Source organism: Tamandua tetradactyla, chromosome 11, assembly GCF_023851605.1.
Source record: "Tamandua tetradactyla isolate mTamTet1 chromosome 11, mTamTet1.pri, whole genome shotgun sequence".
Classification (NCBI taxonomy): Eukaryota; Metazoa; Chordata; class Mammalia; order Pilosa; family Myrmecophagidae; genus Tamandua; species Tamandua tetradactyla.
Window position 1 is genome coordinate 93767142 of NC_135337.1, and position 27133 is coordinate 93794274.

The window sequence follows — 27133 nt, forward strand, 5'->3', positions numbered from 1 at the left end:
AATACATCTACACATACAAAAGAGAACTAAAAGGCAAGTAGCTAAGTAGTTTAAAAAAAGAAAGAAGGAAAGAAAATCTACAATTTTGTGTTGGAAAGGTTTCAATTAAAACACTCAGGTGCCAGTATACAGAGCAAGACTTGAACAAACAATTAGCTGAAATGGAAAAATTAAATGGCTATTAAAATCACATTAATTTAACTTTGCCAATAAAGGAATAATTTCCAAGTAAAATTTGTAGTATACCAACTTAAAGCTACTAAGTAAAAGTTACCTTTCCTCATGTAATACCCATGTGGGGGCGTTGGTCTCATGAAATGTTGTTGCAGGATAAAATCTACCTCCATTGAACATGAGCTCTGCCATCAATACAGAAACATTCTCAAATAGATCTCACTGAAGAAAAAGCCTTACTTCACTATTCCTCCATTGCTAATGTCATTTTCTTCCTTGCTCCCATTTAGGACAAAGCTCTAAGGACAGATATTCTGCTTTTTCTGGAAACACTTTCTACCTCTCATTCCCTCCGCTAATGTACTTATATTTCTATCACAAACTGTCAACAGAAATTCCTGCATTGCTGAGTCCAGTGGACACCTTTTTCACATGACAAATAAATACATTGAATATCACACTAGCAGAAAACCACCGCAATGACCTCTCAGCTCTAGGTTGGGCTGAACCAGCTCTCAGGTGACCTCAGGGAAAAGCTCTTGGCTTCCATCATCCAGACTTTCTCCTGCAAAATCTGCTGAGCTTTCAAACTCACCGGGATGCTCTCTCTGAGAAGAAGGTGTCCGTGTGGATGCACAAATTCCTTCTTGGGAGGTTGGTAATGGGAGTGAAGGTCTTTCTCCATCAAGACATCAGGGAGGAGTCTAGCATCCTTCCCTCACCAGCGCTGGGTCTCCAAAGGAAACAAGCATGTCCCGTCCAGCCCAGGGTTGCACAGATGAGAGACAGCAGCAGAGAAGATCTTTACAGTTCTCCTATAACCGCTCATTTGGCACATTTCCTCGTTACTTTTACCCTGTGGGACACTGGGCTGGACAGAAAGGAAAATTTTCCTATGGATTCTCTGTTCCCAATAGCCCAGGTAGGAGTCAAGGGAATCCCATTTTTATTATTTCTCCTGCATGGACTGTCCTGCCTTCCACAGATCTCACCTCCAACAATTCACCCCATCCACTGACTTACAGTTTCTTCCAAAGTTACAGCTGAGGTGTCCACCTGGACGAGGTCCTCAGATCTCCAAAGCACTGAATGGGGAGAAGATACGGCCCTTGTGGTCAAAATTGGCTTTCTCCTCTTCAACGAAGTGGAGAACTGTATTCATTTATGTAAAACCATGGGTCCCACACTCTTGGCTTGATGAGCCTTGCCAAAACAATTATGAAAGTCATACTTAGAAATTACCACCTGTCGTTTTAGCTTCATTTATAAAATACTTCCTTCTTTTAAGACATATTTAGACATTCTTATGTGCCATTACTTGAGCTTAGCACCGAGTATGGATTGTCTCATTTTTTTTACCCGTATATCTTTGTGTGGTGCTCAATTTATTATGTTAATAGATCTATTAATATTTCTATAAATTTAACACTAAACAAGAAATTTAAAACTTTATATATGATTTAAAGCTTTACAATTCAAAATTTGCATTTTAACCATAATCACGAGTTATTTCACTAGCGATGTGCACATTCACAACATGTTCCTACAATCAACATCATTTGCCTGACCTGTTTCATCGCCTCAAACAGAAACTTTGCACAGGACGCAATATCACCTCCTCAACTTGATCCCTAGTAATATAATCCACCCTCCACCTCTCTGGATTTCATATAAGTCAGATCACAACATCTGTGTATTTTTGTGTCTGTCTTATTCCTCTCAACATGATGTATCCAATGTTCATCCATGTTGTAACATATATCAATAACTCAATCCTTTTTGCTGCTGAATAATATTCCATTTGGGGTCTAAATCCCCTTGGGCAATAGACATCCTTGGGGACTGGCCACATTCTGCTTCTCCGTTTGGGTTCTGGCTCCATGGACTCTATTCAGTTTCTGAAATTCATTGAGCTCGTGGTATGGCACCTTTTCTTTTATATATTATAGTAGGAAAAGGTATGGTTAAAGTCTCACCATGCACATGCCTTTGTACTGCATCCTTGAATTCCAGTCTTCCTAAATAGGACGCAGCTTCCATGTTCATAAGTGCAGCAGCTACTCAAAAATAAAAGGGCATGTTAGGGGTCCCTAACAACTTTCCTGAGCTGCTGCACCATCCCTGGACCTCCTAATCCTGGACCTGAAACATGTGCATAAATAAACCCAAATTTCTTTATCCAACTACTTTACTCGGGTTTTCTCTTATGTGAAGCTGAATTCTACTCATAACTATATTCAAGGTTCTTGGTGCACTTTAGAACTATTGTCACATTTCCCAATAAGAAATGAGCTGCAAGGGATAGAAAAATAACTAGATGTCACATGTATTTTGTTACAGTCACACAGTGATATTGCACTTTATTCTTTGATGACAGCTACACATGGAGAAATCCCTTGATGAATTAGAAGACCTCCAAAATACAACTGCCAGAATAAGACAAAATCCAAACACATGCCATAAGGGAACCAGATAAGGAAAGTAATGTGTTATTACAATGAAATCCTCATAAAATTCCAATGACATTTTCCTTGCATGTGGCTAGACGATTCTGAGTTCATCTAGAAAAAATAAGCTGGAACTGAGAATAAAATTATGATAGCATACTAAGTGACTTTCTCTATTCAATATTTAAATATACTATGAAGATAAATCATTAAAAATAAGGACAAAAGATTTCAGAGTTTTCTCAGTGTGAAAGCATAAGTATCATGAAACAGACAATTTCTAAGAATGTGATCAAAGAAACACCTGATATTTATGTACTGACCACAAGACTTTTATAGATAGACCAAAGAGAAAATATACTAATGAAAATGGGGAAAACTACATGTGCAAAGAGGGTATGTGCATGATTTTTCTGTAAACATAAACTGCCTTCACAAATAATTTTTAATTAAAATTAAATCAACCTAGCCCAGCCTCTCCAGAACATCAGGTAGTTCCATCTCCCTACTCCATATTAGGAACAGACCCTTCCAATATCAAAAAGTTAGAATCGCCATAGCCCAAACAACCCCAAAGAGAGGGACAGAAAGATCAAAGGTGATGGTGGAATTATACATGGAAGATAGGACTTCACAAATGAATATGAAAGCTAAATCATTAAATTGATATCTCTTTTAGTCCCCAGTATTTTACAGCAAGTAAAACCTAAAATTGTGAAATTGTAACCCATAACAAAGCCTGAAATATGTTCTACAACTAATTGTGGTGCATGTTTTGAAATTTATAGTTTTTTTTTTGTATATATGTTATTGTTCACAAAAAAAAAGAAGGAAAAAAGTCTATTGTGATGATAAAAAGTATTTAAGCCCTCTAGCCTCCTATATTCTGGAGAAGCTAGAAGAAAAAATTTGAGAGGATTGTGTGGTAGTCCATGATAAACTCTGGGATCTGTCCTGTAACCGCTTGTTGAAGAATGCTTTGAAAACTATTGCTTTTTTATTTCTTTTCTTTGTATATATGTTTTACTATACAATAAAAAAGTTTAAAAAATTAAATCATTATTTGCCATTAAGAAAACTTATATAAAATATCTAAAAATGGGTGGTACATAAATCAAATATTCCATTTCCACGTGGTGGGATATTTTTAATTTGATCAGCACTGGACAATACTGGAAAATTTTCACTAGCTTCTCTTATATGAAAAGAGGGCAGTCTTAATTTACTGTGCATTTTCGTTGAATTTATATAGGAAAAGCTGTTAATGAAATGTGAATAATGATTAACCATTATTAAGCTTTTTAGCAGTAGGATTGGATAAAGCCACAGAGAATATTACATATGCAAACGACTAAAAGGTAGAGCAAAGGAAGAAGGAAATTGCTAATGATTGAAAAGAACTGCCCTTGACTTGGGGAATTTCCATTCCCACAGAATTGAACAGCAAGCCACGAACGGCCACATTTCATGGGAAGGGTGATCCCTATGGGTGTTAAGCAAACACTATGACCTTAGATTTTAAAGAGCAAAATCACCACAATTCATCAGCAAAGGGAACCAATTATTAGACAAAAGGTATGGGGCATCATTAGCTACTGGGATTTTAGATTACTGTCATTCTGAATGCTGATTGGCAGCAATTGTATGGCTCCTTTTCTCCTTATCTGGGTAAACCCAGCCATCCCGTGAAAACAGAAAACCAAACAGGAGCTGTAAACTCATCATCCCGAGATGTACAGAGGGGCAGATCCTGCAACCTCTCCTCTTTGGAAGGGTGCTGTCCATGCACCTGGTCACTCCACTGGAATCTGTTCATCATTGTGGCCACCATCTCAGACTCCCACCTCCACATGCCCATATACTTCTTTCTCTCCAGCCTGTCCTTTGCCGGCACCTGATTCACCACCCCCATCCCAAAGGTACTGGTGAACAGCCAGACACAGAACAAAGTCATAACCTGTGCAGGCTGCCTCACCCAGATGTGCCTTTCCTTCCTCTTTACATGCCTGGGTAGTTTATTCCTGACCATGATGGCCTGTGACCGTTGCGTGCCCATCTGTCACCCCCTGCGTTATACTGTCATCATGAACCCCCAGCTCTGTGTCCTGCTGGTTCTGGGGTCCTGGTGCCTCACTGTTTCGATGTCCCTACTCAAGACCTTGAGAGGTTGAGGCTGTCCTGCACACATACACAAATCCCACAGTTTTATTGTGACCTTCTTGAAGTCTCAAAGCCTGCCTGTACTGACAACTCATCAATAACAGATTTGTGTATTTTGTGACTCGTATTATGGGCTACTCTCCTCTCTTTAGGATCCTCTACTCCTATTCTCACATTATCTTCTCCATTCTGAGAATTTCATCAGCCAGGGTTAAGCCTTTTCCACCTGTGGGTCAGGTGTCTCCTTGTTCTATGGCATTGGGCTTGAGGTCCACCTGAGCTCTGCAACCACACTGTCCCCCAGGACAACTCTGGTGACCTTGGGGATGCACACCGTGGTCACCCCCAGGCTGAACCCCTTCATCGAAAGCCTGAGGAACAGGGAAACAGAGAGGGCCCTGGGGAAGGTCCTCGGCCACTCAGCCGCCTCTCAGCAGCGGGGCCATTGGAGAAATGTCATGGGTAGCCGAGCTCAAAGTACATGTTTTTCAACTCGTTCTTTGAGTGTTTATTTGGGGGTCTTCCTGTCCTCCTCTCTACTGTTTATAAAGCTGCATTGTGGATCTCCTTCTTCACTTTCTAATTGGCAATTTTAAGTTTCTTGGATTGAACCTGAAATGCTCCTGATTATGTTGATTAATGAATTGAATTTTCTTTAAAATGCACCTTTTCTAACATATTTAATATATCTCATGCATGCCTATTTTGGAAAGGCTCCCCTGAAAATTCATTACAGAGACGTTATTTCTAAGGTTCTGTAATTGAAATCAGACACAAGACTTCCCTCTTTTCATCTGATTCACTTTATTTCCAGTCACATCAAATTTACTGAATTTCTCCATTCATCCCAATATGGATTCCTTGAATTTCAGACTGTATCTGTCCATCTTTGTCAGCACAGTGCCTAGTACAGTTCTTGTTATGGGGCATATTCTCAATAAACATCTATTGGACTGACAAAGATGGGCGGGTGGTTAAATATAAAGTGCACCAGAAAAATACAAATATATTGTATTAATAAAAGTTTTTCATGTAGAAAAGTAGTTCAAAACTACTGAATAAAAACGGCAAAGGCGCTCCCTATTTAAGCATTTATACACAACGTCTCATTTAATTCCTGCAATAATTTTTATCTGAAATACATCATTTTCCATTAGTTATAGGTGAGGAAATAAGAGCTTACAGAAACAAGGGAATGAGCTCAAGGTCGCAGCATTGGTGAAGAAGCAAAGACAAGGTCAAACGCAAGGCTGTCTAAATCTAAGGCTGTGTCTTAAGCATAATTATATTGACTCTAAATAAATCTTATAATAATAATGGTTGATCTTCAAAGCAAACAGGAGTCTTTCTGATTTAAAACTCCCTTTGATCTGGAGCAGCTAGAAGGAAAAATCTGAGAAGATGGTATGGTAGCCCACGACAAATCCTGGGATCTGTCCTGTAACTACTTGTTGAAGACTGCTTTGAAAACTATTAATTTTTTCTTTCTTTGCTTTGTGTATAGGTTATATCATACAATTAAAAAAGTTTTTAAAAAACTCCCTTTGGGAAGTCTGTTCCCCCACCAAGAAATGTTCTTTTTCAGGAGGCTTCAGCCTTAGAAATAGATCAAACAGAGTGAAACGTCTCAGTAGAAGCCCTTTCCTTGGACAAGTCACCTTATAATTCGTAATTCTTTCACTGGCAAGTTTTTCTGTTTTACTTCAGCCTCACCACATCTGGAGGCTTTTACTTTTTTTTAACAAAGTGATGATTGGGAAGTTTGGTCTCCTTGATTTTTCAATTTCTCTTGGAAAATTCTCCCATCCGGGGGGTAGATGGCTCAAGTGAAGTCTAATTTTATTAAGAAAGAAAGAAATGCCATGTTTCTTAGATAAAGTGTTACAGTCTTTAGTTCTTATACCTAAGACATCTAGGATCATGTTACTCTTTGTTTACTTCCCTCATGTTTCCCCCACTCTTTTATAAGGTCGCATTTAATGTTACGCTGCCCTCACAAGGCTGCAGGAACATAATTGTGGTGGCTTGAATTATGCACTCTAAATTGAGACCTGCCCTTGGTCTTGGACTTAATCTGTGGGTGTGAACCAGCATAAACAGAATCTCTTGAAGATGTTATTTTTAATTGAAGTGTGGCCCTAATAAAGGAGGCTGGAGCTAACGGATCCCATTAGAGGCAGAAGAAATTCAAAAATAGTGAGAGAAAGATGGAAGGAAGAGCTGGAAGATACAAATCAGTGGGACACATAAGAGAAAGGAGAGGTATCACCATATGATGGGAGAGCCAAGGAATCCAAGGATTGCCAGCCAACCAGAATGCTACTAACTGCAGAAAGAAATAAGCCTTGTACCCTCCAAAACCAGGAGACAATAAATTCTTGTTCTTTAAGATAATTCCTTTTGTGGTATTTCATATTAGCTGGGAAATGAAAATATTAACATTAAGAATTCAATGTCTACCTTGTGTAGCAAAGAGACCGAGAACTTCTGTGAACCTCCCAGTAGATGGATGGCAGGGCCAATTCATCTCAGGAGTCAGGAACCGGAGCCCAAAGTCCTAGACATCAGTCCACATGGGGAGATTCTTCCTCAATTTCCAAGTGATTGCTCACTCAGGCCTTCTGAGTTAGCAATAAATGGTTAACTCGGAAGGCCTGAATGTCCAAAGAAAGATCTGGCTCTTGACTGGTTCCTTTGTGGCCTTGGAATGTCCTACTGGATGTAAGGGGCTTTGTTTACCTGGGACCTTGGGCCGTGCCAGATAACCTAGACTAACAAAAGTGATTTATGGTGAACGCATATTCACCTGGGCTCTGGGGACACTTTGTATCGGCTTGACCCCTCGCGGGACCAGAAACTGAGCAACTAAGGTCAGGCAGGGTCTCCATGTCTACTTGGCCAGGCCCCTGTAAAAATGCAGGACACACAGATGGATGGATGGTTGATGGATGGATGGACGGACGGATGGATGGATTGATTGATGGGTGGATGGATTAAGAGATAGATGATAGAGAGAAATATAGGTAGGTAGGTAGGTAGGCAGATAGACAGAGAGACAAACAGACAGATAGATAGAGACAGAGTGGTAGTTTGGAGTTTTACATACCCCAGTAAAACATGTTTTTAAACCTCATCCATTCATGTCATTATGAACCCATTATAAGCAGAACTTGTGGTGAGGTTACTTCAGTCAAAGTGTATGATCCACCTCAAGCAGGATGGGTCTTAAACCTATTACTGGAGTCCTTTATTTGAGAATGAAATTCAGACAGAAAAAAAGCCACTGAGAGAGCAGCCAGAAGTTGAACATCAACAGAACCTGTAAGTAAAAGGAGAAACCAGGAGATGCCACCATGTGACAACCTAGGGACCAAGGATCACCAGCAGCCATCTCCAGAATACCGTAGCCTCAGAGAGAAAGCAATGCCTTGATGATGCCATGATTTGGACTTTCTCATAGCCTCAAAACTGTTAGCTAATAAATTCCTATTGTTTAACCTGATACATTTCATGGTGTTTGCTTGAGCAGCAAAGGAAACTAAAGATAGATATATGGATGGATGGATGGATGGATGGATGGATGGATGGATGGATGGATGGATGGATGGATGGATGGATAGATGGATGGATGGATGAATGGATGAACATACAGATTGAGAGAAAGATAAATGATAGATTGAAAGAGAGAATGATACAGCCAGCGTATCAACATGGTACACTTGATATCTGAGTATCTTGTGGGAGTGGAGTATCTTTGTATGGGTTTTATATTATTTTTAATAATTGGGCTGTAAATTTGGAATTATTTCAAAATTAAAACTTTAAGGAAATGAAACCTGGACATCAAGGCTCAGGTGACCTTCCCAAGCTGGCAAAACTTTGTACACGTTACACATTGTATCAAGTGAAGTAAGCATGTCTATACGATTCCACTGTATGAGAACAGATGATAGGTGGAAGTCAATGTCTCTCCTGGACTCTGCCCTATCTAGCTTTTGTTTTTGATTATTTTAATCTGCATCCTTTCACTCTAAAAAGCCATAACCATGAGTATCAAGGCTTCAGTCAGTTCTATGGATCCTTCTAGCGAATCACCAACACACATGGTGTGGACACTGTTTTATTATGAGAAACAGTGATTTTCCTTCATTCTCTTCATATCTGCCACTCTTTGAGGAAATAAGAAACATAAGTTGGCCCCTCCTCTTCTTGAAGCTGAAGCCTCCATTCCCCCAAAACTCAGTGAATCATTCCATCTCCATCCTTGTTCACCACCCTCCTTCAAGTTCTCAACATGTTCAGTGAGAGAAGGAAATCCTGGACATCTTTCATTTCTGCTCTTGTGTCTTGGTTTCCCCCAACAAGCGAGGCAGAATGTGTGTGATCAGTGGCAGGCTAATCAGCTAGTGGGCGTTTCCTCCGGACTCCTTTTCTCAGACTCCTTCTCTCCTCTCTAGGCGGCAGAGTGAAGACTTTCACATGGCACTCTCATTGCCTCCCCGTCCTCTGGATGCCCCCTTCTCCTGCAGTGACTTGTAGGGCTTCCCCAGGCTTGGGAGGGTGAGCTCAGCTTCCTGCAGTTCCAACTCCCGCTGAGACAAATGCTCAATGACGGCCGCTCCAATCGAGTCCCCTAGGACATTGGTCATTGTGCGAAGCCGGTCACTGGTGGAGGGGAAGAGAAAAGAGAAGACACCATCAGCTGGAGCTTGAAGAGATCCCCAGGGGAGTGGATGCACATGGGGTGGACAGGCTTTCTTGTGCCCAGAAACTGGGGCTCTGCATTCCAGTCCAACCCATAACCCATGACCACAAGCAAGTAATTCCCTTCAGTTTCCTCTCCCAACAATTGCAAGTTGGATAGGCTCTGAGATGTTCACCCTTGTTCTCTGTAATGTGATTCTTTTTTTAAGAAATGTTGTATGGTCATCTTGTACAGAAAGTTGTACAAGGTCCATTGACTAGGACCGAGAGCATTTGGTCTGAGTCAATGGAAGTGTTCACCAGGTCAGATTGGAGAATCCAAATGCTCTGTCCAAATGGGACTCAAGTCCAGCTCTCATTTGCTAGGTGGGGATGAATGTCCAGTATTGCCATGTCTTACTTTTTTCAGGAAAATCAAGATATTTGAACTTTTTTAAATGTTGGGACTTTAAAAAATAACATTAATCAGCCATTTTAACCTCATAGATCACATTCTTGTGACTTCTACATAAAACAAGTAGAAGAAGAGATTTCCTGACTGATGGATAAGGCCCCCAAATTTTGTCTCCTCCCTGACCTACTTCCCAAAGTTAATGCTATGGAATTTGAGATCCACAAGACATGGCCTGGACTCTAAAATTCTAGAACTCTGTCTTTATTGAGGACCTGTGGGTTTGGAACCCACTTGGGGAAAAGTGGGGGATGAGGGGACACAGTACAAACGTCCAGCCTGAAAAACGCTTACAGGAACCAATCCACAGCTATGATAAGCGTGATGTCTTCCGTGGGCAAGCCAACAGATGTGAGAACAATTACCATGGTGACCAGACCCGCCTGGGGGATGCCAGCAGCCCCAACGCTGGCTGCTGTGGCCGTGATGCTGCAAGCAGAGAGAGAACAGAGGGAGGCAGGAGAGGGGAAGGGAGAGATAAGGACAAGAGTGGGAAAGGACACAAGAGAAGGGAAGGAGTCAGTTCTCCAGCCATCTTACATTAAATTTCAAAAAATAAAAGAGAATCCAAAGAAAATTTCAGTGATTGACAATGCAGGTGGGACCCCTCTCCCTTTGCTGGAATTTGGTTGCAAGCGCATTCACTGATGTTTCAACAATGATATGTGGATGAATGTGTGGGGTTTTATCCTGCTACCTCTGGAGGCTGCAGAAATGCACAAGCAGCAATTGAGCAGCACGTGTGAACCAAGAGAGGGAGGGTTCTATATGCGAATCAGTTGGAAGTCGGAAGGTCAGAGCAGGCCAGATTTTGCTGATGAGAATAGAACTCTGGAGGGTGAGTCAAGTTTATAGTCAAAAAGAGAAATTGTCTAGTGTGCTGGGGAAATTTTTTAAATGTGTAGTTTTGCAATGAGATACCATTTCACACTCACAAAGATGGCTATTATTTCTTTTTAAAAAAATGACAGCAAGTGTTAGGGAGGATGCCAAGAAACCAGATCTCCAGTGCATTATCGGTGGGAATGTAAAATGCTCCATCTACTATGAAAAGCAATATAGCAGTTCATTCAGAATGTTAAACATAGAATTAAAATATGACCCAGCAACTCACTCCAGATATATACCCAAAGAATTGATAACACATTCTCAAATATATACTTGTACACAAATGTTCATAGGAGTGTTATTCTCAAAAGCCCAAAGTGGGAAACAACCCACGTGAATTAAATGACACCAGGTATCTATCAACAGATGAATGGTTAAAAGAAATGCAGTCCACCCATATAATGGCAATTATTTGACCATAGGAAGGAATGAAGTTCTGAGACATGCTGCAACACGGCTGCACCTTGCCATTGTGCAGAGTGAGATAAGCAAGGCGCATTAAGACAAATATTGTATCATGTCACTTATATCCAATATTGAGAAATAGCAAATTCACAGACACGGAAAATAGATTACAGCTTTCTAAGGGATGGAAGAGCAGGGAAGATGGAGTTTTTGATTGATGGGTATAGAGTATTTGCATAAAAAGTTAATTTATAATAATAATAAGTTTGGAAAACTTATAAGCAGAAATGAAAGACATGGTGGCCGCCATCAAGAAGGTCAGACTGGATCAGGCATGGGCTACATTTTCTTTCCTGCATCAGCTATGATTGCCTAGCGTGGTGGGTAAGCAGGATTCTAAAGCCACTGAGCTTACCGAGAAAAGCATTAAGGACCATGGTTTCTACCCCTCTTTCTAGTGACCTCTGAAGCTCTTTCCCAGATCCTACCATCACAAACATGGGGCCACTCAGGAGCCTGAGCCCAGATAATGGGTCTATCAGAACAATGACTACATGCTGAGGTTGGGGAATAGAGAATGTGCTCTGGAGTCTAGCTGGTTCCATTTATGAGCTGAAGGACCCTAGGCATAAATTCAGAGCCTCTATGGCCTCATCTGTAGAATGGGAGAGATATACCCACTTTGCATGGTTGTTGTGAATAATAAATGAGATAATGCCTGGTTAAGAGAATCTCAAAGAGGAATACCATTCACATCATCCTAAGTGAAGGATCCTACCTCCTCCACCTTGGGAGGTAGGCCGCTCAGTCTTCATGGGATGAGTTAATTCCACCTCAATCCAAGAAGCTTACTCAACCTATTTTCAATTAGGTTTAGATTATGATCAACCAGCCAAATGCTTTTTGCCACTAAATTTTGAAACAATATCTGAGGATCTCAAACTGTCCATCACCATCATGTTCTTATCATAGATTCCAAGGAAGAAAGGGGTATACCTGGAAATGATGCTCCATTCTGGAACACCCCTCAAAGGTCCCACATATTTTCCCTTTTGGATAACTTCCCTACTTCCAATGATGTCAAAGTTTCCAATGAGAAGTGCTCACTGAAATGCTTGGAACCTGACCTAAACAAACAAAAACTGTGTTCTCGCAAAGTTCTTTATGTCTTCTCCCCTATATCCTTGGTCTCCTCTGGAAAAGGCTTCCTATATCCCAGAAAGCTACTGGTAAAGACAAGGAAGAGTGTTTGAAGACCCCATGTAAATCTCTGTGTTGGGTGGCAATGAAGCTGGGACCAGAGACTCCCTCTACTTATAGCAGAAGTTGCTGAACATGGCCTCAGTGTCCCACAAAACCTCCAAGTGTAATCATCCCTGGTGCTTAAAGGTAAAATGTATCCTTACAAGTCCCCTGAGCAGCTGGGAATCAATTTAGGACTGTTGTTCCCATTGATAGAATGGTCTCGCAGGACCTCTATAAAAATAGAGAACACTCCATCCTGATGCTGACCACACAAACTAGATTTGTACTACGCCATGTGACACTGTGGGACTCACCTTCAACCACAATCCTCATGGGAGTAAAGAGAGTCAGGCAGGTATTGAGGAGGGAAGGATGTTCTGCAAAAGAACATGGGCACTGGACCCTAGGTTTCCCTGAAATCATCAGCACTTTAGATGTGGGTTTTATTTTTATAAAATTGGAGTGCTTTCATCATGGCTTCATAAACTGCAAAGTAAAGTCAATTAGAAGCAATAGAGTGGAAAATGTAACTAAGAAAAGAATGACTGATAGAGTGACAAGGCAGAAGGGATATGGGATTCAGGAAATGATATAGGGATGAGTCTTGAATGGAGCAACAAAACCCTGCGTAACAGATCAAGGGAAAGAAGTGCAAATGGGGGTATACAGCAACAAATTTGAGTTGTGGGAGCAGAAACCTGGATCTATACCTAGTTAGTAGCACTGACTATCTTCCAGAGGCAAAAGGCGAAAACTGCCAAGAGGAAGGGAATCACAGAATAGGATTTAGGGATGAAGAGAGTGGTAAAAACTGGGAATGGTTGCTGAGGAATGGATAAGAGAGCAAGCATATAACTCATGGTTTCTCAACCTTGGCTGCACAGTAGAATCATGTGGGAAGCTTTCACACAAATCTAATGCCTAGTACACGCCTTCACATAACTAAGTCAGAACACCCTGGAGTGGGTGATCTCCAGGTGATTCTAATGTGTACCTAGAGCTATAAACCATTCACATAAAGGGATTTCTGAGTAGAAATGTGCCAGCTTGATGATGTAAAGGATCATCTTGTAGTGGTGTCAATCTTCAAACTGGGTAAATTTTCCTCTAGCTTACCCAGACATCTTGAAATGACTGAGTTCCCAAAGTTAAGGATTTGGAGAGCAAATGGGCAAAAAGACTAGGGGATAAAGATGTGAAACACACTGGCAAGAAAGTGAAAGAGTGAAGTGCCACAGTCTCTATTCTGTGGACCTTATGATTCTACATGTGGTCACAGACCAGTGGCATCAGTGTCACCTGAGAGCGTGTTAGGAATGCAGAATTTCTGGACCCACCCCAGAATCAATGAATCAGAATCTACTTTTGAACAAGATCCCCAAGTGATTAAAGCCTGAGAAGTACCGGACTAAAATACACAGGGGAAATATGAAACCATAATGAGGAGAAATAAAGGAGATAAGGAACTGTAGGTTCATAAGGAATCAAAGAGCATGTGTAGGAGAAGAAGTGAGAGAATGGAGGGATCAGAGATTGTGGCCACAACATGTATACCGGATCTGTCAAGGCACACTGAGAAAGTCCTAAGCATCACTTCAAAGGTAGGTAGCTAGAGTAAAGTGTAAATAAAAGTCATTGAGTCCAAAAGGTCATGAAACTGTGAGGCCAAAGTGATGAATGGGTCCCCTGTTAGCATGCTGAAATTGTTCACGGTGATGCTAATAAATGGAATGGAAAAATAGAGCTACATGGCATCTGCTGAGTTAGACAGCCCTCCTCTGGACTCCCAAAGCTATTACACTACCCATCATCAGCATATGACCATTTTCTTTATTTGGCAAAGATGGTGACAGAGCTACGCACAAGACATTAAAGAATGACATCCAAATAGCTCATGCTTATAAAAATATTTGCTATATGTCTGGCACATAGCATATGCTTTATAAATGTTGGCTATCATCATCACCACCACCACCATCATCATCATCTCCACCACCCTTATCACCATCATCTCACCATCACCAGCATCATCATTGCCATCACCATCACAATCATCATCATCATCACCATCACCACCATCACCACCATCACCATCTTCACCATCATCACCATCATTTCCCCATCATCACCATCACCACCATCACCATCATTTACATCATCACTATCACCATCAGCACCATCATCTCATCATCATCACCATCACCATCATCACCATTATGTCACCATCACCATCACCATCTACATGCTCATCATCTCACCATCATCACCAGCATTACCATCAACATCACCATCATCACCACTATGTCACCATCATCACCATCACCATCATCACCATTATGTCACCATCACCATCATCACCATCACCATCATCATCATTATGTCACCATCATCATCAGCATCACCATCTACATGCTCATCATCACCAATATCATAATTATTGTCGCCATCATCAACACACCATTATTATCACCATCACCATTATCATCACTGTTATCATCATCATCATCATTATCATCATCACATCTTTTTGCCTTCATTAGACTAGAGCCTCCCTGAGGCCAGGAACCATGTCTTATTTTTCCCTGCATCCCTCGGTTTCCACACAGAGCCTGACATATAGAAAACTCACAATACTTGATTTTGAATATGTGCTGTTAAATCTAAATTCTTATTACAAGGGCCTTCCTAAGTTTGCCCCTGCTCGCCTTTCTAGCCTCACCTCCTACTCCTCCACATGCCCTCTAAGTTCCAGTCATGAGCCACTGCTGGTCCCTTTAGGAGCATGGCCCTCAAGCTTTAGCTTGAAATCCAACAGGATTTCTTGGAGTCTTGGCTAAAACAAGGCTGACTGAGCTTTATCCCCAGAATTAATGATTCTGTAGTACTGCAATGGAGCCTGATAATTTACATTCTAACAGAAGATGATAATGCTGGTCCAGGAGCCACACTTTGAGAATCATGGCTCTAAAGTGCCATTTCCCTCTTGACCTACCCTCTTCCTTTTCTTCTGGCTTGCTCCTATTCCCTCTTCCAGATTCAGCTTGGATATTACCTGTCAACGAAGGCTTCACTCACTGCCTCCTCTCCGAGGCTGGACCAGGTGGTGCCTCCTATAGCACTTGTTTTCTCCAACACAGTACTTACTAAACCATTCGGGAATGTCAGTGCAATCATTGCTCCTCTCTAATAGACTGTGAACTCCAGGGCTGAGTTTGTGCCTTTCTCATATTTGGGTCTTCCAAGAGCCAAACACAGTACATGGCATGTAGACATCAAATGAATGTTGGAACAAGTAAGAAACAAAAGCAGACCCATACCCACAAATCTTTTCAAGTTTGCTTAGTCCAAAGAAATGAGACATAAGCCAAGAAACTGGCCCTCAGGACTTCATCAACAGAAGCACAGAACTGGGCCTGTGTTCTCTTTCCAAAACATCCCCGCACAAGAGCAGAGCCTTGGAGAGTTTCTCCCCTGCATGTCACCCAGCTCCAGCATTTATCATGAATTCGTGCAGACTCCTACCAGTAACCCAAGTCATAAGAAAAATCCTCAATGGCCTCTTCCCAGAGCCCTGAACTTCTGTTTCATGTGATTGCCAAAAGGCCCAGTGCAGATCCATAAATGCCTTCTTCTACTATCATGTCCCCACCTCCCAGGTCACAGCCAAGAATACGTAATAAATAAATATTTGCTGACTGGTTGATACTTCCAATACCCAGAGACTATTGAGGCCTATTTAAGGGACAACAGATGATAGGGAATCCCAATACCATGATCTTCAAGTACCCTCATGCCCAAAGATGCATCATGGGTTTACTTAGTATGGGATAGAAAGGGATAGGGTCTGTGAATCCAGAGCCTCTGCCTGGACAAGAGAATCTCAAACCAGTGTTCACATACATCCATGCTTCCCAGGTCAACTTCCTGGAATGCATATTCCCCCCTCCAACCTCTCATCCATCTCTTCTCCCACCTTACAATCTGTGGTTACAATCCAGGAATGAAGGTTCCCAGTATGTGACCTTTCAAGCAACTTAACATGCCTAAACTTCCATTCCCCCCTCTCTAAAACAGGAATCATGGTTTCACCCAGCTCCTGGAGATTTATAAGAATTAAACAAATGGGAAGCAAAAGCACTTTGCACAAGACCAATTACACAGTGTTCAATAAATTCATTATTTCAACAAATATTTTTGAGCACCTACTAAGTGCAAGATACCTACTAGAAAATGTCACAGAATGCCAAGACCACATCCATCCTGGGAGCACAGGCCTCTAGCCACTCCACCACTACCACACCGATTTACACCCACCACCCTCAAGCTCATCATGGATGATGACTTTGCTGCACTCGTGGTCAACAAGGGCTCCAGCATGTGCAAGGCTGGCTTCCCAGGTGTCAGTGTACCTTGAGCCATATTCTTATCCATTGTGGGGTACCCCCAGCACCAGGACATGGATGTTGGGCATGGGTCAAAAGGAGACCTATGAGGGCGACGAGGCCCATAGCAAGAGAGGCATACTAACCCTGAAGTACTCCAATGTGCATGGCACCATCACCAACTAGGACAACATGGAAAAGATCTGGCACCACACCTTCTACAGTGAGCTGCACATGGCCCTGGAGGAGCACCCAGTGTAGCTGGCTGAGGCCCCACTCAACCAACCATGAGAAGATGACCCACGTTCAAGATGTTCAACACCTCCGCCATGTACGTGGCTATCCAGGCCATGCTGTTCCTGTAGGCCTCCAACTGCAACACAGACATCATCACAGACTCTGGCAACGGCGTCACCACAACATGCCTATCTACAAGAGCTACACCCTGCCCCACACCATTCTGCATCTGGACCAGGCTGGCCAGAACCTGAAGGACTACCTCATGAAGATCCTCACCAAGCATGGCTACAGCTTCACCACCACGGCCGAGTAAAAAAGGAAGCTCTGCTACATTCCTCTGGACTTCAAGCAGTAGATGTCCACCACTGCCTCAATCTCCTCCCAGGTGAAGAGCTACAAACTGCCTTATGGGCAGATCATCGCCCTCAGAAATGAGCAGTTCCACTGTTCTGAGACCCTCTTCCAGCCCTCCTTCCTGGGCATGGAATCCTGTAGCATCCATGAAACATCCTCCTTAAACTCCATCATGAAATGTCGTGGACATCCTCAAGGACCTCTATGCCAATGCAGTGTGTCTGGTGGAACCACCATGTATCCAGATATCACCAATAGGGTGCAGAAGGAGATCACAGAGCTGGTGCCCAGGACAATGAAGATCAAGATCATGGCCACCTCCTAACCACAAGTACCCCATGTGGACTGGTGGCTCCATCCTGGCCCCACTGTCCACCTTCCTGCAAATATGGATCAGCAAAGGAGTACAATGAGTCCAGCCTCCATCGTCCACTGCAAATGTTTCTAGGTAGACTGTTACTTAGTTGTATTCCACCCTTTCTTGACAAAACCTAACTTGTGCAGAAAATAAGATGACATTCTCATGGCTTTATTTGTTTTTGTTGTTGTTGTTATTCTTTATTTTTGTTTTTTGTTTACTTGTTGGCGCTTGACTCAGGATTTAAAAACTGGAACAGTGAAGGTGACAGCAGTCAGTTGGAGCGGGCATCCAAAGTTCTACAGGTGTCTAAGGATGTTGATTGTATGTTGTTCTTTTCTTTTTCATAGCCATTTCAAATATCGTGAGACGCATTGTATTAGGAAGTTCCTGGTCTTCACAAAAGCCGCCCACTTCTCCCTAAGGAAAATGGCCCAGTCCTCACCCACATTCACACCGGGGAGGGTGACAGTATTACTTTTGTATAAATTATGTGTCATCCAAATTTTTAAGTAAATCTTTCATCTTCATACTTGTGCTTCTTAGTTCTTGTTTTGAATGGTCAGCACCCCCTTTTTGTCCCCTAACTTTAGATGTATGAATGCTTTGGGTCTCCTTGGGAGTTGGTCATGTTGCTGGGGCAGCCAAGTCTTACCTGTACACTGACTTGGGACCAGTTCCATAAAAGTGTACACCATAAAAAAAGAAAATGCCATAGAAGAAAATCCCTGACCTAACAACACTTAGACTCTAGTGAAGGAGGCAGACAACAGAAAAGATGAACATATAAAGTATATACACAAGGCAGATGATGCTGTGAGAAAATAATCCAATCTAAGAAAGGCCAGATGTGCAATTTTAAAGGTGTTCGGGAAAACCTCCATCGTCCAGTTCTTTGTTGCAAAGGGACTTTGCAACAAAGAACTGAAGCAGATGGTGTTTACTATTATTTTGATAATGGCTTCATAGAAACCTCTAAGTGATGGGAACCAGGAAACTGTATTTACAACAAGTGTATTGGGTTATTAGGATACACCAGCCACAGTTTAGGAAACACTGGACAAAGGAACAGCATGTGAGAGAAGAATTGACCAGAACATCTTGCGTGGCATCATGGCCAACTGGGACAACATGGAAAAGATCTGGTCCCATACCTTCTACACTTCTTGACAGGCTCAAAGTCCCACCTTTAGCCTCATCTGGCATCAGTGTCTCTTCCCACACAGCTCCTCCAACATCTGAGGCCTCCCTTGACCTCCAGATGTGACTCCCTCTACCCCCCACCCAACCCAGCTGCCTCCCTGATGGGGCTGAAATGGAGTGTCCAAGCCAACTCCCTCCTCTGTGTCTCACCTGCTGGCAGGACTGGGTCCCACCCAAAACCATCTCACCTGATGGTTGTGATCTGGCCCAGGTTGAGCTCATGGTTGTTGACTTGGGCGATGAAAATGGCGGCCAGGGCCTCATAGAGGGCAGTGCCATCCATGTTGACGGTGGCCCCCACAGGCAGCACAAACCTGGTGATGCGGCGGTCAATGCCCAGGCCCTCCTCCAGGCAGCGGAAGGTGATGGGCAGTGTGGCAGAGCTGAGGAGAGAGACACATAGGCTGAGAACAGGGAGTGTCAGGGCTGGGCAAAATGGGGCTAAAGGAGAGCCCCCTGAGAATATTACGGAGTTAGAGCAAAGGGAGGAAGGCTGGGTTATAATGTTTCAGAGGCTGAGGACTGTGTGGGGGGAAAAATAGGGCTTCTGATGACGCAAGGAGCCTAAAGCAATGGGATCCCCCAGGCTGAAGTTCTCTGACACCTTTAAAGCCAGTGGTTTAAGGCTAGTTCATGTCACTGGTTCACTCCTCAAAAGGATAAGACTAAGTGCCTGCTGATCTTTCACCTCTCAGGGCAGAGAGAGGGGTGTTGAAGAGGACCCCTATTCTCCATTACCCATGTTTCTATGGGAAGCAAATTCAGCTTCACTAACCCTCTTGGTTGCTTCCCCCATGCACTTCCTACCACTTCCCAGGAAGAAGTGATTTCATTTTTTTTTTTTGATTGGTGATTTAAGTCAAAAGAAGTGGACATTTCATTTGGAGTCAGCCTGTCCCAGGACACACATGTTCTGGTAGGCTTTATGCCATGCATGTGGGAAGCTTGGACCCTCAGAGAGGGCCTTTGGTTGTCCACCTCCATGGTGGCCAGATGAGTTTAATTCTGGGCTGCAGTGTTAGCAACATTACTCAACCACAGATAGAAGGCACATTCTCCCAATTTGTTTTTGGGCCATTAAGATGGTATTTTTTTCCATCTGTTTGGCCCTTATGACACCTCTCAATATGGAACCCCTAAAATCACAAAAAGAAAAAAGAAGCCAAGAGGGATCCCAGAGACCATCTCAAGAAGAAAGAGGTACTTCTGGACTAGAAATTGACTGAGAGCATGGGGGCATGTTGGAATCTTTGTCTTAACCTCAAAATGGGCACCTGGTTCACCTCCACGCAAAATGAGAAAAAAGAAAAGAAGACAGAGGGTCAAGAGAGCCAGCCCAGGACAAAGGCCAAACACCAGGTGTTTAGCCACCTAAAGCAGTTCAGGAACCCCACCCTACCCCCCAACATTATCATACAATTCAGAAGTGGGTCTATGACAGGGAGAGGGCAGGACACCTAGGAGAGCCCATGAAAAACAAGGAGTTGGCCTGGGAAAGGCACCATTAGTGGGGGCAAGGTCATACCTGGAAGATGTGCCCATGGCAGTAATGAGGGCCTGCAATATGCCCCCAATGAAGGGGAAGGGGTTCCGGTGGGTGATGAGAAAGTAGATGAGGGGGAGGACGCCACCAGCATGGAGGAACAAGCCCACGATGACGGTGAGGGTGTACATGCCAAGCTGGCCTCCCAGGACGGCCATATCTTCCATCTCTAAGATCTTCCCAGCAATCAGGAAAAGGATGCCCACTGGTGCATACCTAAACCAAGGAGACTCTGTCAGGCTCCCTCCTGACTTCTACAAGCCAGGTGGCAGCCCCAAGGCTTTGCAACATGACTGTCCATGTTGGGTCCTGGAGCCAGACAGTAGCCCACCATACTAGCCCCCCTACTCCATCCAACCTCCCCAAACATAAACAAACTGGGGCTGGATTCCACAAATATATCCCACCTCCACTTCCTCCTATTCAACAACAGCTCGCACCCAGACAGAACAGTTCCTACAACTTCAGGGTATATAAGCTTTTCAGGTCCATTCCTACAGACAAGTTCCCCACAGAAATAATCTGTCTTTAGGATGTCTTCCAACACATCGCCCAGATATTCCCTATTTCTGGCCTTCTAATACCCCTTATTCTCCGCCCCCAAGTGTTTGCTCTATATTTGAGCCCTTTATGCTCCTATTCTCTTTCTTGCAAGCTCATATTCTCCCACATTTTACCATCCCTGGGCTTATGGATTTCCCACAAGCACCTCAAACAACTTGTGCTAAATCAGAATCATTTATTCATTCATTCAATCAATAAATATTTATTGAGCATGTACTATGTTCCAGTACATAATCCCTGCCCTCATGAAACTTACATAATTAAGAACTTCAGCTGGTGATAACTGCTGTAATATCACAAAAGAGAGTAACTGGGTGGGATTACTTCAGAGTGTGTGGTCAGGGAGGATCTCTTCACAGAGGTGACATTTAAGATGAGACCTGAATGATGAGAAGGAGCCATATATTTTGGGAGGTGGGGGAGGGGAGTGCTGCAGGCAGAATGCAAATGTCCTGAGATGGGCATAAGCTTGGAGTGTTGGAGGAGCAGAAGGAAGACCCGGGTGCTAGAGAATGGGTGAAAGGGAGAACAGAGACTACAAAAGTGAGTTCATTGAGGGTTCACCTGTTACTTGGTTTTGTGAGTTTCTATCACTCACCCATCACCATTCACCACTGTTACTCCTCTCTTTTTAAAAACTGAAGAACAAGTTGAGTTATTCTGATGGGGGATGCATATAAGGAGGCAGGGACCATTTGGGAAGTACAGGTCAATGAATGAATAATTGATTTAGTAAGGAAATAAATAAATTCTTCAACCAGTGGTTTAATTAGTGCATGAACAAGTTCATGAATGAATTTATGGGTGAATGAATGTATGAATAGTCGAATGTTTGGATTTGTAGAAGGAATCAAATGAATGCGTAAATAATTTGTCATATCTCACAAATTTTTTAGCATAATTTCATTATGACTAAGTTCTAAGTACTTAATTCCCATCATGGTTTCCTCTTTGACCCATGGGTTATTTGGAAGACTTTGTTATTGCTGTTGTTTTTAATTTCTAGATAGATGTTTGCACTTGTATTTCACATTGTGATCAGATACTTTGGAATGTATTATACAATTCTTTGAAATTTGAATCATATCATTTGAGACTTGTTAAAAGAATGAATGATAATGGAAGAATAACTATATGTGAATAAATGACTGAATGAATGACTTGACCGATGCATAGAAGAATGAATGGATGGATGGATGGATGGATGGAGGGATGGATGGATAGATGGATGGATGGATGGAAGGATGGATGGATGGGTGGGTGGATAGATAGCTAGACAGATAGACAGACAGACAGACAAATTAGGGGTGGATGGGTGAATAAATCACTGCAGAGACAGTTCATGAGTAAATAAATGAATGCGTGAGATATTCATTTATCTCAATAAATGAATGCATTGCATAGAAGAGTTACTATGTTCAAATGTTCCCAATGACTCCCTCCATGGCTGCCCCAAGCCTTGACTTCCCAGGCCTGTCTCAACCAGGCAAAGGCCAGCACTTACCAGATAATGATGCCCACCAGCCTCATAATAGCCTCATTGAGGCTGTCGAAGAAGTCCCGCAGGACTCGGCCCTTATGCTTCATGCCACCGATGACCAGCCCAAAGGCCACAGAGAAGACCACGAGGCCCAGGGCATTAATGCCGTTGGCTGAGCCAGGCACAGGCACAGTTTCCTCAAAGCTCATCACCTCTTGCAGGGTGCCCAAGGCCCTGGTGACATTTTCCAGGAGGCTGGTGCTGTTCTCCACTGAAGATGGAGGGGACATGGAGGCACCAAGCTCGGACCCATTTTCTGTCCTCACAATGGTCCTGGTTACCATCCTGGTGCTGTATTGAGTCTTGAACTGCAAGCAAGGAAAGATTGAGTCCATCTCGAGTGAGTGAGTGGGTGAATTAGAGAATAAAAATGCAAAGATGGATGCGTGGGTCAATGAAAGAGTGAATGAATAAAATGACTCAGAAAGCAAATAAATTAATGAGTCCATCCATGGTTTAACTAATCCATCAGAATCATCTAGAGAAATATCTTTAGAACATCAGCTGCTGGTCCCCATCCCTGAAAAATCTGGTTTGCAGTGGGGCCCCAAAATTTGTATTTTTCACAAGTTCTCTTGCTGATACTCGACTACATTTAGGGCTTCCCCAAGCCAGTCTATGGGGATCTAGAGGGCAAATATCCTGGAGTCTAACCCATCCTTAGACACCTTGGCCCAAGGTCTTCTCTCTAAAGCTCCCTCAGACATCAGATCAATGGGAAATATATATTTTTTCCCAGACTATCCTGAAAGCTCCCATCCCCAATTCTCTGTCAGGCCCTTCTTCCCACAACCACCGCCCCCACACAAACACTCAGCAACCAGCTTCCCCTCCCCCCCAATTTCCATGCCTCTTTCATCAAACTGCATTTCCCCCTGACCTGTTTGAAGCAGGCTTCCACGAGGTTGGGCGGAAACATATTTCTGCAGGAAAACATTGAGTGAAGGAAAGTGGTTAGAACCAGGAAGGGCTAGACTGATGATGATCATGATGATGATGATGGTGGTGGTGATAATGACGACAATAAGGGCGTACCAACACATGACTGCCTACCCTAGGCAAGAAACTTAGCTAAGTGCCTCATCTACCTTATGTTAATCTTCATTATTTGTGGATTCTGTGTTTGCAAATTCACCTACTCCCTAAAACACATTTACAACCCAAAAATTAATACTCAAGGTGCGTTTACGGTCATTCACAGAAATGCTCAGAGTGATAAAAATTTTGCCACCCAAGGTGCACACTCCCAGCTGAGGTAGAACAAGGCAACGCTTTGCCTTCTTGTGTATAGCTTTCATGCTGTAAATGAATGTCCTTTCTGTGACATTCTTAGTTCTAGGTTTTTCATGTTTTCATGCTGTTTGTTGGTGATTTCTCTGTTCAAAATGGCCCTCAAATGTAGTGCTGTCTAGTGTCCCTCAACACAAAAGGCTGTAATGCACCTTACAGAGAAAATACAGGTGTTAGATAAGCTTTCTTTAGGCATGAATCATAGTGCTGTTGGCCTTGAATTCAAGGTTAATGAATCAACAATATATATTCAATAAGATTTCTTTAAACAGAAATATATCAAACAAAGTTATGTAGGGATAGGTTGTGACCACGGGCTTGCAGGAACCCTGTATTCCACTCTGGGGACAGTGGCTCAGGATTCGCTAATTCATTGCTCACAGCAACTTTAGAAAATGTAAGTACCAAGAATGATAAGAATCAACTATACTTTATTTAAATAATACAACTCTAGGAGTGAGTGCCATTAATGTCCCCATCCTTGATACAAAGAAACCAGAGCACAGAGAATTGACATAAGTGGCCCAAGGCCCACAGCTGCTACGGGGTGGAGATGGGCCACACATCCAAGTTTTCTGAGCCCCTCACCTATATCACTTCAGGGGCTTCAGTTCTCACATATATGTGCCAGTTATGCCTCAAAGGCCGCAGGCAGCCCCTCAACATTTCTACGTCCCCCTCCAAATCAATGACTAAGGTAGAGGCTTATCTGGCTTTGATTCTGTCTGGAAAAATCTTGCTCTTCTAAGAGTATCATTCACCCAGTAATGGAACTTGGGATCACGAAGCAAACAACTGCTGTTCTCACCCAATTCCAAGACCCTGCAGCATCAGGGTCAAAAGATCTTATTCTATGGGCCACCTTTGGTGGAAAACAGTGTGACTGTCTGTTAAAAAGTTAAATGCAGAATTCCCATATGACCCAGAAATCCCACTCACAGGTATATACCCAAAAGAATGAAAACCAGAGGCTCAGACATTTGTACAACAATGTCCTTAGCATTATCATTCACAGTAGTCAAAAAATAGTCCCCCCAATGTCCACCAACAGATGAACAGAACAAGTTGCGGTACATCCATACAATGGAATATTATCCAGCCATAAGGAAGAGTGAAGTTCTGAGACATGCAACAACATGGATGAATCTCAAAAACAGTATGCTCAGTGAAACAGGTCAGATACAAAAGGTAATGTATTTTAGGATTCCACTCACATGAAATATTTAGAATAAGCAAATTTATAGAGACAGAAAGTACATTAGAGGTTACCAGAGCCGGGAGGGTGGGGGCATATGGAATTATTGCTTAATGGGTACAGGGTTTCTGTTTAGGATGATGGGAAAGTTTGGAGAACGGATGATGGTGATGGTAGCACAACACTGTGAATGCAACTGATGCCACTGAAGTGTACACTTATAAATGGATAAAATGGCAAATTTACATTGTATGTATGTTATCATAATTTTTAAAAAGACATTATCTTAGCACACCACAACATGGATGAAACCTGAAGACATTATGTTGAATGAAATAAGCCAGACACAAAAAAGATAAATATTGTTTGGTCTCACTTATATGAAATACCTAGAAGAAGGAAAATTTTAGAGACAAACAGTAGTTTATAGGTTACCAGGGACTGTGGAGGGCAGTTATTACCATGGGTGCAGAATTCAAGGTGATGACAAATTGGGGTAATAGACACTGGTAATGGTACCACAGTATTGGGCATGTAATTTAAACTACTGAATTGTCACCTCAAAGTGCTTAAAATGGGAGGTTTTGAGTTATACATGTGTTACTACAATAAAAAGTTTTTTAAGAACCAATACGATCATATCTTAGGGGTCAGCTGCTCTCAGAGGCCATGTGCAGGCTCCAGGGCAGAAAACAGTCCCCATCAAGCTTGGTCCAATTGGATGTTGTCATTTCCAGATGGTGCCAGCCCCATTCCCTTTGTCTCTCCTTGAGTTGGGTTGGGTCTCATGCAGGGCTGGAAATCCCAGCAACATTAGAAGGAGCATCACCTGACCAGGTCCATGAAGGCATCAGCTGTGGGGATGGGCTCCACCTGGCCCTTACGGTGCAGTCCCTCCTTGGAACCCTTCCCCGGGTGGATGATGGTAACCATGAGGATGCCAATGAAGACCGCGATGACAGTGGTCACCATGTAGTACACAGCCGCTCTCATGCCCATCCGCCCTGTTGCCTTGTTGTCCAGAGATGCCATGCCTGGAGAACAGAGGGTCCAACCAGACCACACAAGCCCATCTGTACCCCCCCACCCATTCCCCCACCCATATGCTCCACCCTCCCCACACTGCCCACCCAACAACATTCCACGAAGTATCTACTCCTCCCACACCAGCATCCCAGCATCCATCCGTTTTCCAATCACCCACACCCACACTATCATCCTTCTACCCACCTCGTGGTCCATCAGTCCCATTCTATTCTCCATATACATTGTTACACCCCACCCTGTCCATGAATCATGCTGCCTTCCATTCACTGTAACCCAACCTCTATCAACCCCACCCTATCCTCCACTGATCTTCATTTCACACCATAACCTCACTTCCATGCCATTCCTCATCCCACCATCCACCCCCAAAACATGCCTCCATCTGTCCCACCTCCCTACACACCTTATGGAATAGGCACTGCTGGAACCCCACGCAGATGGGCTTTACAAGGCTGATATATTTATCCTTCAGCCGCTAAGAGCAGACACTGCCCCTTTCTCCTGAGAACTATTGTCAACAGAACAGGGGCGGTCTCAAGCAGAAATGAATGGGGGGTTATGCCAGTGGGGAAAACTCTGTGGTGCTGCTCTGGCTGAAGTGAATAGTTGGGACAGAGACCATATAAGTTCTGAAGCTCAAAGTGTTTACAATCTGGCTCTTTACAGAATTGCTGACTCCTGCCTAATCCATCCATACTTCCATCTGCCCCCTCTACCCATCATCTAGTCCCTTCCATCTTACCTTCAACACCATCATCCATGTCCCACCCCTTACTACCTGTCCCATATCCAGGCTACCTTCCCTGGGTGCCCCACCCAGCCTTGCCTCCACTTCTGGGTAGCACTAAGCACCACTGAGCTGAGTGGCACAGCTCGTATTTGCTCTGGCACCTAAGACTAATCAGGACCTGGGCTTTGGCAGAAGACTCGGAACTAGGAGCAG

At 43.1% G+C, this 27133-nt stretch overlaps 1 protein-coding gene and 1 pseudogene across 1 annotated transcript in view; one reads left to right on the top strand and one right to left on the bottom strand.

Moving 5' to 3' along the window:
• Positions 1-8768: 8768 nt before the first annotated feature.
• SLC1A6 (solute carrier family 1 member 6) overlaps positions 8769-27133 on the bottom strand; it is a 54248-nt gene continuing 35883 nt past the window's right edge. Inside the window, exons 6-12 of the mRNA XM_077121904.1 lie at positions 25973-26177; positions 23539-23581; positions 22623-22966; positions 20537-20770; positions 19200-19394; positions 10231-10365; positions 8769-9446 (exon numbers count right to left, since the gene is read on the bottom strand). Of these exons, the coding sequence (XP_076978019.1) occupies positions 9257-9446; positions 10231-10365; positions 19200-19394; positions 20537-20770; positions 22623-22966; positions 23539-23581; positions 25973-26177 (1346 nt within the window). The 3' untranslated portion in view covers positions 8769-9256. The remainder of the gene's footprint in view (positions 9447-10230; positions 10366-19199; positions 19395-20536; positions 20771-22622; positions 22967-23538; positions 23582-25972; positions 26178-27133) is intronic.
• On the top strand, positions 16805-17863 carry LOC143650982 (actin, cytoplasmic 1 pseudogene; annotated as a pseudogene).